The following is a 13,187-nucleotide window of genomic DNA, read 5'->3' as shown; positions in this document are numbered from 1 at the left end:
TATCTCAATTGCAAAATGCAAGATGTTGAAGGCGGAGAAATCGTGTGGAAATCAACGCTCTACTTCCTTGCAGAAACTTCATTAGAACCGCGTTTAACACATATGATATTAAAAAGACAGCAGGAAATTTCACATGAAATTGAATTTTTCATACTTCATTTGAATTGCATAGTTTTGTCGTGATTACATTTTGGCTTGATTTAAAAGCCCACCGGTCCGCAAAATTTGTTTTAGAAGTTTACCGGTCCGGAAACTTAAAAGGTTGAGAACCACTGTTTTAGCGTAAACGTGCTAAGATACGTTTCAACCGAGAGAAATACAATCAGTTTCACATGTGATCTGACTTTAGACAGCAAGCCGTCCGATGTCCAAAAAGTATTGCATAAAGACAAATCATTTAGGGACAATGATCAAGATTATGTAAATAAGCGAAATAAGTGCGGTATTTTTACTTAAGCTTTTGTGTTGTGTGTGAGATATTGCCCAAAAACGTTGAATGGGATATGTGGGAAAAACCAGGCATTGTGGTTCCACAAACGATGGATTACTCTCCTGCCACCGGACAATACAGCCACATTACTAAAAAATTGTGTCAGATTTTCTCAAGCTATAATCTGCGTAAGATTTGGCAAGAAAATAATAACGCTAAAAACGATTTTATTAAATCAAGCAGAGTTATCGATTTATAAAGTTAATATTTGTTTCGAGCACGGATAATCAAACAGCTGAATGTCATATTTTACATAAACTATCATAAATTTGATGGAAACTTGATTTTCTTTACACACAATTTCCACATTGTTTGTGTCTGGTCGTGACGTAATAAAGTTGTTACTATTAGATTAGGCTTACCAATCGTCCGAATTTCGGCGTCAAACCAAGGTAATATTTTTTAAATATACAATTGATGTCTGGAATTGCAGCATCTTACACTACAAGTTTTCAAAGTGGCCAATTGCCTTGCTGGGGTTACTTAAACAGAGGCTAATACCACATCACGTTAGTATTCAAGGCAAACAAGGACGTTCAAGACGTTTCCTATCGTCTATGCTTTTTTCTCACACTATCCCATATTAAACTTACGCTACGTGAAGCCAGTTAGGATTCGAAAAAGCTATTTTTAAAAGGACTATTCAGAAATGACTGCCCTAATATCGACGGAATTTTAGATTTTAAATAACGTTAAAATTACTTGTTTGGTAAACCTTGATAAAGCGGAAAACTGCGAAAAATTGATTGAAACTTATTCTAAAGTAGGAGTTGCGCAAGTATAACAGAAATCCTTCTGTAATTTTAGATTAATAAGAAAAACTCTTCAGTTAGGCAGTGCTGGTTTTTACATTAAATCTGTGTATCCTAGATGAAAAACCTTCGTCCAAAGCGAATATGGCTGCTGTACACGATCTATATAATGGGTCTTATGATGATATTTGTGCCATATCTTTTCCAATACTGTCTAGTAAAACGATCAACAATACAAAATGACTATAAAAGAGAGTGCTTGAGCCGTAAAATCAAAGAATGGGTGCAAGTCATTCGCAAGCAAGGGTTTGTCGATGGTGCACAGGTGTTTAAAATTGTATTGGACTGCCTTGATGTGGCTATTAAGCGCGACACAGCTATAGGAACGCTTTGTGGAAACGTACAAAACATTACAGAAAAAAAAGAAACAAAAATGGAAAAAGTAAACGAAAAGAAGAAGCAAGAAATGTGTCCAACCATTTCGCCACTCCTGAAAGGTCCCATTTCAATCCTCATTAATCGTAAGTTTAAAGTAATTTTACAAAATGTAAATCAGACAGTAGGATATTTGCAATGTAGTATATAGCAGGAGGATTGTTAATTTCAATCAACAATGACCATAACTCAATCTAAACATCTGTTGGCGGTACACCAACTAATTCAGTACACCAATAAGAACAAATGCTAGTAATCTTTCAGTATGTCTGAAAACCAATTTCAACACTATGTCTAATTTGTCCTATTATACAGAACACATTTGCAGTGGTGGGACCTTTGTGGTATTATGTGCTGCAATACAAACGTATCAAAAAATAAACCAACCAACGCCTCGAGCATTTACTTTCTCACATCTACTACAGCAGGGATGGCGAACCTTTTTAGTTAAATGGGTCAAACATGATATCAAAATTCGGAAAGAAAACAAAGTGGGTCACATATTTTATTATATGTCAATGTCAATGCTAAGATGCTTGTTGCTGCATCTTTTCTGCAAGTCTTGTAATCATAGGTAGTTTTCAGTTTAATACACGCAGCAGTCATATCTGAGCTGAGACGATTCCTGGCACTCGATTTTATGAAATTCATGTGAAAACAAAGATTCGCATAAATATGTGGAACCGAACAGCGTCAACAAAGTTATAACAAATCCAGGGGCGGCTCGTGCGAGGGGGCTGCGGAGCTGCAGCACCCCCAGTATTTTTACTTGACATTCCTATTCCAAGTTGTTATACAAAACAATCTTTACATATAGTTTTTATGTTTGATCAGTGTATACTAAGAATAACTTTTATGGCATTAATCGGCATTTTATTAAAATAAAATTAATAAAAATTTTGTATTATTTAAAAAAAAAATTTTGAAAAAATAATAATATGTTATCTATGGCGGAGCTGCAGCTCCAGTTTCGTGACGTTTCATGACGTTTTCAGTTGTGCGCATGCGCACTTGGAAAAGCTACATGCCGGGCGAAATAGGCGAGAGGGGGCTGTGGCTCGCGCAGCCCCTCGCGTGACGTAGCGCTAGTTGTGTTGTCTGCTTCGCATCAGTGAGCTCCAAAGCCAAACCCGTGTACTGTGTTTTTAAGTTCGACAGTAAGTGCAGTTAAAGAATTACTTTGCTATCATTAAATTTGTTGTTTGACTGTTAGTCGTGACTTTTTAAGATGACTGTAAGTGGGTTTCAGGTTTTACAGTTATCATTGAATTAAATAAGTGTATCTAATCTAACACCTTGAAAAAGAAAAAAAAGGTCATCTAACACCTTCAAAAGTCACAATTAACCTTTATAATAAATAACTGAATTTAAAAGAGTTATGAAAGTATGGGACAAAACATCTGCTACTCCAATGTCATGCAGGAATAAGCAACAACAAGAAATACTTAGTTTTAGTTCCTAATGCTACCAAACAATAATTAAATTTGTGACTGTGAAGTTAAATGCCTTACTGAAATTCAGGCAATATCAAATGCAGAACTAACAACTGCAAGCAACAGGAATTTTGAAATGAAGACAAAAAAGAGTGAAGACAATTTAAAGTGTGGATTTCTTAACACACCATATGGACAGTATTTGGCAAATACAAATACTATTTGCAACCAAGTGCAATCATGTGTATTGATATAATGGACATGTACTGTTTGTCTAAACAGTAGCTGCTAAATTGCTTCACAGGAAGTGTTGCTTAAGAATGATTATTCTACAGACAAGATAGTAGTGACACCAAGCACATCCTATTGTTGACAAAGAACAGCTAGCTACTCAAAATGTTTCTGTAGATCTGATGTTCATGATTACTTTGAAAATAATTAATCTAGAGATGATGTTTTGACAAGTTAAACTACTAGGATGAAAAATCCTTTTTTGCTGTTTCCATGATTCCTTCAAAGGCAAAACAGTTCTTTTTAACACTGACAAAGATGCCAGTTTTGCTGAGGAACACCAATATATCCAAAAGACTTGCAGTGCTAGTACTAAATAGAAAAACATTTTCTTAGTTATCATTTGGGATTAAGGAAGAAGCTATCAATTATCATGCCCTAACTATAACCTCATGATTCATTTTGGTTGGAAAAAGGAAGCACAAGATTTAATAGTATGGTTTAAATTTAAGTGGGAGTGTTGTAAATTTTAAAGCTTGAAGGCGGTTTGAACTTGAAGGAGGAATTACAAGCTATTTGTCAGCAAGCAGCAATTATTGCAGTTAAGAAACTAAAATACAATTAATAGTCTGTACGCAAAAATTCAAGAAAGATGTTTAAATGAACAAGTTCTGAAACCAATGTAATGTGGTTGTTAAATTTGTTAGTTATGATACCAATAAAAAGCTGTATGGCTAGTTTTTTTTGTGTGACAATAATCTGTGAAGTGTCATAGAATATGTTGAAAACGCTGACTGTGACTAAATTTACTCAAATGAAACATGAAAATTTTTGTTGTCGAACTGAAATTACTGTTGTGTTTTACCGTATTTACAACCGCTTCGTTTCGAAGCTGTGCCACGTATGTTTTTGTTTTTCACATTATGACTGAACGTTATTGTGTTTAGCCCGTCGCTGTGCAAGTAAACAAAATACACAAATGATGCCGTCTGCTGTTTACACTCGTGTACATTATTGCGTCACAATAAAATTGCGTCACAATGGGTTATTGTGTTTAGCCCGTCGCTGTGCAAGTTATTGTGTTTAGCCCGTCGCTGTGCAAGTAAACAAAATACACAAATGATGCCGTCTGCTGTTTACACTCGTGTACATTATTGCGTCACAATAAAATTGCGTCACAATGGGCAGCACCCCCACAAATTTTAGGCACGAGCCGCCACTGAACAAATCGTTTCAAGTTGTACGTTTAAATAAACATATCTGTTGCATCACAATTGACTCAACAATCTGTATTTTAAGACAATAGGCAATCTGGCAAAGGACCTTAAGTTAACTGTTGTGTTGCTTTTTATTCCGACGTTTCGACGTCCTATACAGGTCGTCTTCATCAGGGTAAATAACACTTGGCAGCAATAGCCTATTTAAGAAATTATGTGTGTGTATTTTTATAGGTTTTTTGTATTGTTGATTGTTTTGCTGGACTATATTTAAGAAAATACTATAGAAATGTTATCAAAGACCCATCATAAGCCACGTGTAGGCTACAGCAGCCGTATTCCATCTAGGATACACAGATTTAATGTAAAAAACCAACACTGCTTAACTAAAGATTTTTTTTTCTTATTAATGTAAAATCACAGAAAGATTTCTGTTACTTGCGCAGTTCCATCAACAAGTTTCACCTAATCAGTAATCCAACCTTATATGAAATCTACACCTCCGTCAATATTAGGATTGCCATTTCTGAATGGTCCAAATTCAAGACGCTTTTAATAAATTGCTTGCTTGAATCCAAACTGGCGACTCCTTGCGTAAGTTTAATAGAAAAAGTCTTTGTTTGCCGAAGTAAAAAACAAATACGTAGTCGGGCTCAAATATTAACAAAATAAGGACAACCGAGATTTTTTAGGCGAAATGCACTTTTGCAGATAGGCCACAAAAGGAATTCTCACGTACGCTTTATTTGAACACCCTGTGACGTGCATCTCCCTGCCCTTTTTCGATGTCAAAAAATCTCAACGCAAAAAATATTTTAGTGTGTTACGCAACACTGCATACCACAGGAATAATATATCAGATTTGTGATTTTTAAGAATCAGACAAAATAATGACTCAAGTCAAAAACAAAACATTTCTTAGAAATAAGGACAGTACATTTTTCTAAGACATTGCCCATCAAAATAAGGACTAATCTTAGAACAGTGGTTCCCAAACTTTTTCATATTTTTTTCAAAACGGTCCCTTTGCCATTATTTCGAGGGCTCGCGGTCCTTAAGCCTAAATGTGTATTTCATAAAAACGAAAGTTGAATGCAGGATTTTAGCTAGTTACGCAAAATTGCGCATAACAATCATCCAAAGACAGCATATGACATCACAAACAGGACAAAAAACATTACGATTGTGCGCGAACAATTGCATTTTTGATAGTTGTCATTCAATAAAAGCCATTGTTTAGCAATGGAGACAGTCGATTCTCAATTCTACTTTGATTTAAACTTATTTAGTGGCACAAACTGACGCCAAATAAGATTATAGAATTACTTCAACCGCTTCGCGGTCCCCTTAAAATTGCCTCACGGACCCCTAAAGGACCGGGGACCCCAGTTTGGGAACCGCTGTCTTAGAAAGAAGGACGGTATGGCAACCCTGCGTATAATAGAACAAATGATGTGACAACGAGGCTGACTACTAAAGTCGTATTCACTAAGTTGTGTTTTATACTGATACTTCGTTTTCTTGGCGTTGTGATTTCTTTGCTGCGAAAATCATGGATTTTGCTTTTATGGGGGGCAATGTCACAACTAGCAATCTAAAAGCTGGGCTATGGATTGTGACGTCATAAATGGTTTAAAAGTGGAATGTGGTAACAATAAAATTGTCTGGGGATAGTACCACCTTTGTGTGATAAGGGGCATTCTACATATACAGCTAAAATGAACAGATGTGTTTTGTTTGTTGGTAACTCAAACCGCTGACCTAGGGGACACCAAGTCACACTGATTTGTCAGACTGCATACTAGTATGAGACGGTATAAATGGAAACACTTTTTCTGACACTTACTCCAAAAAATGTTACGACCATTAAAAACTTCTGTTATCTTTTTTGTGCCAGCCGAATTAGACTACAATGCGAAGGAGACCAATACAAGCAAGCCACCACTACAAAACTGGCCACCAACGCTGGAAGAGGTCGCGGTCCATTACAAGGATTTAGAACTCGGTGGTTCCTATGCTGGACCACGTGACTGCGTGTGTAGGTCTTCTGTTGCTGTTATCGTTCCATTCCGAGACCGGGAAATGCATTTAAGGTGAGTCGAAAGCGCTTCTGTGCATCTCGCCCCCTTACAACATTTTGTATCTACACCATATTGGTTTGTTGAGGACATGAAACAGTGATTCTCAACCTTTGCTTTTGCGAACCCGTTTAGATGCTGTAAGCTAATGGAGCAACCTTTGAGGGTAATTTTTGACATTTTGTTATTAACAGGTAACCAGGTTACTATGAAAAAATCTCCGATTGGAAAGTATCTAAGTGATTCATAAAGTCTTGCAATTATTTAGGATTTTTAAAGCAGAAGCTGCAGACAGTGCACACTGTTTTGACCTAGAAGGTATCATCAGTGCCAAGGCCATATTGGCTAGTGCAGTCATCTAATGGCCCTTTAGTTTGTAGGGAGTTACAGAAAAAACATACCTCCGTAATGGGTAAGCAAAATGCGCAGGATAGGAAAAGAAACGATGGAAAAGAGGAGCTGGACTGGTGTAAGCGACTATAACGGACAGTTACGCTTCCCAACAACAAAAAACTTTTCCCGCCGTTGCAGCCATATCCATTATTACGACACAACTGTCAACCTTTTATGTGTACCACTTTTTTTGTTTTTCTTTGTTTCCACATGTGCAATCTGGTTAAGGTTACAGCAGTATCTAAGTCAGCGGTGAATCTATTAAGTTTTGCTGTATTGGATAATTTTATGTTACATAAGTAAGATTATGTCGACTGTTTGGTAATTGCGCCGTTCTTGATTCTATTTTGTTTAGGTGGTCAAAAATCCGTTTTAAATCACTGTTTATTTAATAAACTCTGCCAGTCAAGAAAAATGTAAGGTAGAGTTAGCAGAAAAGGCTTGAATGCTACATATAAGGGTCAACCGTAGCGGGGTTTATCGATAGATTGCTCAACGTAAGTTATAGCTCGTCGTAAAGTTATAGCCGACAATCGATTCAAATAAAACCTAATATGTATTAACTGATAACATACCCCCAAAATATCACAATCATCATAAGGTTCATATTGTAAAGACCAAAGTAACTTCATGATTTTGCGACACAGGTTTTTTCTCTACTACATTCATCAGCTGCTGCAAAGGCAACAACTCTGTTACGTCATAATCGTCGCAGAACAAGTTGACAGCAAGTCCTTCAATAAAGGTTAGTGACTTGTATTGATATAGCAAACCTAAAAAGTTAGGACTTTTTTGCTGATTTGTTTTCAGGACAACTCATGAACTCTGCTTTTGTTTACGCAAACCGGTCGACGAATTTTGATTGCTTTATCTTTCACGGTGTCGATGTTGTTGCCCAAGATGACCGAATTCCTTATGCCTGTAGCAGTAATTTTAATTACTTACATTATTCTAAGATATAGATAAACATAGATAATAGTATATGCATTCAAGCATTGTAACTATAACTGCACAACTGACTGATTTAGGCGGTGAGATCAATACCATATGAGCCATGGAGTTAAACCGGAGCTGAAAACGAACCCGCGAACCGGTTTGAGCGTTTTAATTGATTAATTCTGAACCGAACCGGATCCGTAAATCATCATTTCCTTAAAAGCTGAACTTGAGTTGAACCCTATATTTTGTTTGTCGTTGAACCGGAACCGAACCGGTAAAAACGCAGCCTGTATATTGATTTCAAACAACATGCTGAAGGACACGTGAGAGTTTAGTTTTCAAAAATGACGAATTATAATATGCCGCGCAGTGCACAGTCAAAGTTCTTTTAATGTTTGGCAAAATCGTATAAATGAAAGAAATTAAAATCAAACAAAATGGAATTATAACAGCTTTCAAAAGCGTATTCCGGTTAGGACCGAATAATTTGCCCACACCGAAACGAAAACCGGAAATAGTTCGGCTAGACAGGGTATGAGCAAGTGGTCACTAAGAACTTATCGTGGAAAGTGTTCAAAGCGGCCGAACCGGTTGTTATCATCCAATAGTATGAGTGCACGGGTAAAAAAATCTTTTGGCTTTTAGGTTCGAACTTTGGTTTAAGTTTGGCTTATTTAGTGTCTGATTCCATCAGTTTGTAACCCATTGAGTTTAAAAGAAAACCTAGGATGAGCTGCACGTGCCTTCCTTTTCGTTTGGCAATAGTCCGAAATATATCCACACTTAAAAACCTTCCAACTAACTCCATTTTTATTTCTATTTATGAAACTCATATGCAGGTACAGCCTAAATACCGTATACAAACTGAAAACGAAACTTTTTCAAACACGATCTGCATAGTCCATCTATGTTCTATAATACGCTAAAAACGAATCAGAGTGGGCCTAAAATCACATAAAACTAGCGACATCACGCTTGCAACCACACATTTCTCTCATCGCGAAAGCTTGTTATGAGACTTCAAAAACTGTCGTTCAAAAGCAAATATTTCGTCGCGCGAACCGTCTAGTGCAGGGGTCGGCAACCTTTTTTGCACTGCGGACCGCTTTTGACAGTGAAATTTTATCGCGGACCGGTCTTAAAAAAACTACAAATATTTAGCAATAAATACGCTTTAATCAGTCTATGATCCCCGGGATACATGGTCAAAATGTATTATGGCATTTAACCTGAAAAATTATACGGCCCGGTAACGAACTCCTGTGCGGACCGGTACCGGGCCGCGGACCGGCGGTTGCCGACCACTGGTCTAGTGTGAACGACATTTTTGCTTGATGTGAGAGTATGTGCACCTGGTACAAAACTACATGGCGGTGCTATTGTGTGAACGCAGCATTAGTATATTTTATAGTTATACTATTCGCAGGTGACCACGTATATCATATCGCCCCATACATTGACAAATATAATTACAAGTGGGACGGGAATTTGACAGTTGGCGGGGCTGTGGCTTTTACCAAGGAACAGTTTACAGTGGTCAATGGCTTCTCCAACGAATACGTGGTGAGTACTTTCAATCAAAGTTCTAAAATTTTACCGGAATACAGTAATTATACAGCTCCCGGGCACAGGCGCCGACTTTGAATTTTTTCCGGATATGCCATATTATATGACGTCATAAAATAGTAAAAATCTTTCTTGTCGCTACATATGGTGAGAATACGTCAAAGCTATCAGGAAATGAGCTTCACACAACGCAATTCCACTGCTAGGCTCTTCTGCCACTGTTGCAACTCAAGGCATGTTTGTGCACGGTAACACCGCATTGCACATTACTAAACGGGTCCCACTTGCCGAAATCGTTAGAGTCCGTCCATACGCCATACCTAACGCAATTACCTACTTTGGCGTGTGTTGTATGCAACTAATGCAGACAAAACTGTTCTTATAAATTTGTTCACAAAGTATAAACTTGTTTATCACGTGGTTGGAGACGTAATACTATGGGTGGCGACTCCTCTCCTTTTCCTATAAGCGGGCGCCAATTCCTGTACCCCTTTTAACAACAATATTGTTGTGCTTTTTTGCGCAAGCAAATTGTTATTTGACGCTGCTTTTTTCTGGCGCTTAAGAACAGATCCGTGTATAGATCTAGTGTTCAAAACTATCTCTCATGATTGCTATGTGTTTATTTTTTATCCGTTCGCAATAAACTTTCCCTCTTGTTTTGTAATGCTTTAACTTTCAACTTTAAAAATTCTTTACCAGGGGTGGGGTGGTGAGGACGATGACATGAAAGTCAGAATTAACAGCACGAAAAATGCTATTTCGCGTTTGAAAGAAAATTACATCAGGTAGAAGTTTTTTGATATGAATCTTTTTATCGGTGATCCGATGTACGATTGGATTCGAGTATGTTTTGTGGCAATTTTTGCCATACGCCCTGATGACCATATCTTTTTACACAAGTTTGTTAAACGCACTAAGAGTATTTTTAAGCAATGATAGATGTGCGCGCTGTTGTCACACTGTTGAATGCACGTGTGTTCGAAATGTGCAAGTAAAGCACCCCACACTATGCAAAAAGTGAAAATTTTTCTTAAATTCCTAAAGCGGCCTGGTAATTCCTAATAGTACTCCAAAATTAGAGTACAAAAAAGTAGTCCACGAAATGGCATACTATCGGTAAATAAAACAAAGTAGTGTTGTCGTTTAGAATATTTACGTTTTATTAAACAGTTCCAAATTTACAGGTTTAAAATGTTCAAACACAACAGTGACAAGGGAAACCCTAAAAACCCCCATCGAAAAGATCGTTTACGTGTGGCACATGACCGCATGAAAGAAGATGGCTTGAACTCTTTAAACACTTCGTCTGTTGACGTCATCAAGTACATGACGCACACACGGTTGAAATTAAAGACCTTTATGCCGAAATATGTCTTAGAAGTTCTCAATCGCCCATAAGCGATTTTCTTTTTTTTTAAACAAGTTTTACATAGCTGTATATAACGTTTACGCTGCATTTAACCTGTGAAGTAATGAGGAATCATTTTAAATATAAATTCGTTATTTTAATGCCTTTATAAAACTTTCGATTTAACGAGTGTATGAATTGGACTATACAGCACCACGGCGTTACAAACTACTATTTTTTTGTATTTTTGCAATGGAAATGCCCTCGCCCAAAAAAAAAAAAAAATGGCTTAGCGTGTAAATGATTATTGCTTATTTAGACTTTTGAATATTTGTGGGCATGTACATTTTATTTTAATTACCTTTGCGTCGTTGTACGTTTTTCCTGTTTAAAATAAGCGTGTAATTTTTTTAAAATAGTTTTTAACCGTCTTAATTAACCATAGGGGGCATGATATATTTAGTAACTAGTAAACTTTATTTCTGATCCATATTGATTTAAACGTGTAGTTTTAGACGCCAGCAAAAGTGGTCTTTAACCATCCAAGCCAAGTACAATAGCGTATAGCTATTGTAAAAAGCAATCCGTTATCAGAAAATAATATGCGAAACAGATTAAACAGCAAACCGAAGAAAAACACGGAGATCTTGTTTTTCTAGTGTGAGTACTGCCAATAGTGCAAACGTTATGTCATCAAAATAAAATGCAACGGGACCATATTTGACGTATTGCGTTTGCTGGAAACAGGGTTTGCTGGAGAGTTAACAAAACACATTAAATTATAGCTGATCATAGGTAAATTGAGGCAAATTGTCGGTTAACCAAAAAGGCCGTAGACAAACCATACAAAACTATGATTATTATCTGAGGTCTGCCGGGAGATTTTTTAATTCAGTTATTTATTATAAAGGTTAATCGTGACTTTTCAAGGCGTTAGCCGTTAGAGGACCTTTTTTTTCTTTTTCAAGGTGTTAGATACACTTTTTAATTCAATGATAACTGCAAAAACTGAAGCCCACTTACAGTCATCTTAAAAAGTCACGACTAACCTTCAAACAAATAAATTGAAAGATGGGAAAATAATTATTTAACTGTACTCACTGCCGAACTTAAGAATATAGTACACCGGTTTGGCTTTGGAGCACAGTAGACCCGGAACAGACAACACAACTACAGGCCGGTTTACACGCTACGTGATTGGTGGAGCTGCGCGAGCCGCAGCGCCCTGTCGCCTATTTCGCCCGGCATGTAGCTTTTCCAAGTGCGCATGTGCACAACTGCAAAACGTCATGAAACTGGAGCTGCAGCTCCAACATAGATAACATAATAATGCCATAATTTTTTTTAAAAGGGAAAAAAATGCCGATCAAGGCGGAAATTATACTTATGATATATTGCTAAAGAATAAAAAAATAAGTATAATGAAAGTTATCTGTAATATTGTGGTAGGAATATTAAGTAAAAATATCTAGGGGGTGCTGCAGCACCCTAGCACGAGCCGCCCCTGGTTGGTAGAATTTCCCACTTTCGGACGTGCTGTTGGATCAATAACAACAATTGTCCTTGTTAATCCTGAAATGTCGAACGAGGATATTAAACTACGTCTTGCATCTTATTCCGAAGGCTTGACTGGACTGATGGTGTTAAAGTTAACCAGTGTAATAGTTTTTGTGGATGACACCCTAGCCCAACGACCGATCTATGCACAAGCTTTAAGTGCGAAAACAGAAAAAACATTGGAAACATTGTCGCTTCGTCTTTTTAGCGACCTATTGAAAAACTTGCAGTTCTTGGCATCGGTACTGCGTTGGCAGATATCACATTTTACATTACGATTTGTCTTCAAACCTTCATGCAACGTTTGATAAAGATGGAAGCCCTAATGTACAAGCAGGATTCGCTTTGACGGGAATGAGCTTTGCAACAACAAGTCTTTAATAGCTAAGGAAGTAGGATTTGTCTTACAAGGGATGTTCTGTGGTTTTGCAACTCCAGCTTTGTACGAACTTTTGCATGAAGTCACGTATCCAAAATCAGCTATGCAAGTAACTGCATTTGCGGTGGGTGTAACAGCCTTGAGTACATTTTTATGCAACCAAAATTTAACACTTAACAATCGACACTGACTTGACATTCCTTGTCACTGGTTTTGACTTGACATTGCTTGACACTGCATGTCACGCTTGACAGTGCTGACAGTGCTTAACATTTGACTTGACACTACCAAATGATTCGCTCCAAAACAGACGTTCATTCGAAGTGTTCGGCTTGATGCTTTTTCTAAATGGTTGACCCTTAATCA

The 13,187-nt window shown here is 37.3% G+C and overlaps 1 protein-coding gene across 1 annotated transcript; it reads left to right on the top strand.

Annotated features, from left to right (window-relative positions):
* Nucleotides 1-1,411: 1,411 nt before the first annotated feature.
* Nucleotides 1,412-10,935, top strand: LOC145230775 (beta-1,4-N-acetylgalactosaminyltransferase bre-4-like). Its single transcript, XM_080096302.1, has 7 exons — nt 1,412-1,763; nt 6,456-6,651; nt 7,677-7,774; nt 7,840-7,956; nt 9,395-9,531; nt 10,237-10,322; nt 10,722-10,935. Exons 1-7 carry the CDS (start codon nt 1,412-1,414, stop codon nt 10,933-10,935), a joined length of 1,200 nt encoding a protein of 399 aa, XP_079952428.1.
* Nucleotides 10,936-13,187: the final 2,252 nt, after the last annotated feature.

This window comes from Phallusia mammillata, chromosome 1 (genome assembly GCF_965637545.1).
Source record: "Phallusia mammillata chromosome 1, kaPhaMamm4.hap1.1, whole genome shotgun sequence".
Classification (NCBI taxonomy): domain Eukaryota; kingdom Metazoa; phylum Chordata; class Ascidiacea; order Phlebobranchia; family Ascidiidae; genus Phallusia; species Phallusia mammillata.
This window is presented reverse-complemented; position numbering and strand designations above follow the sequence as displayed.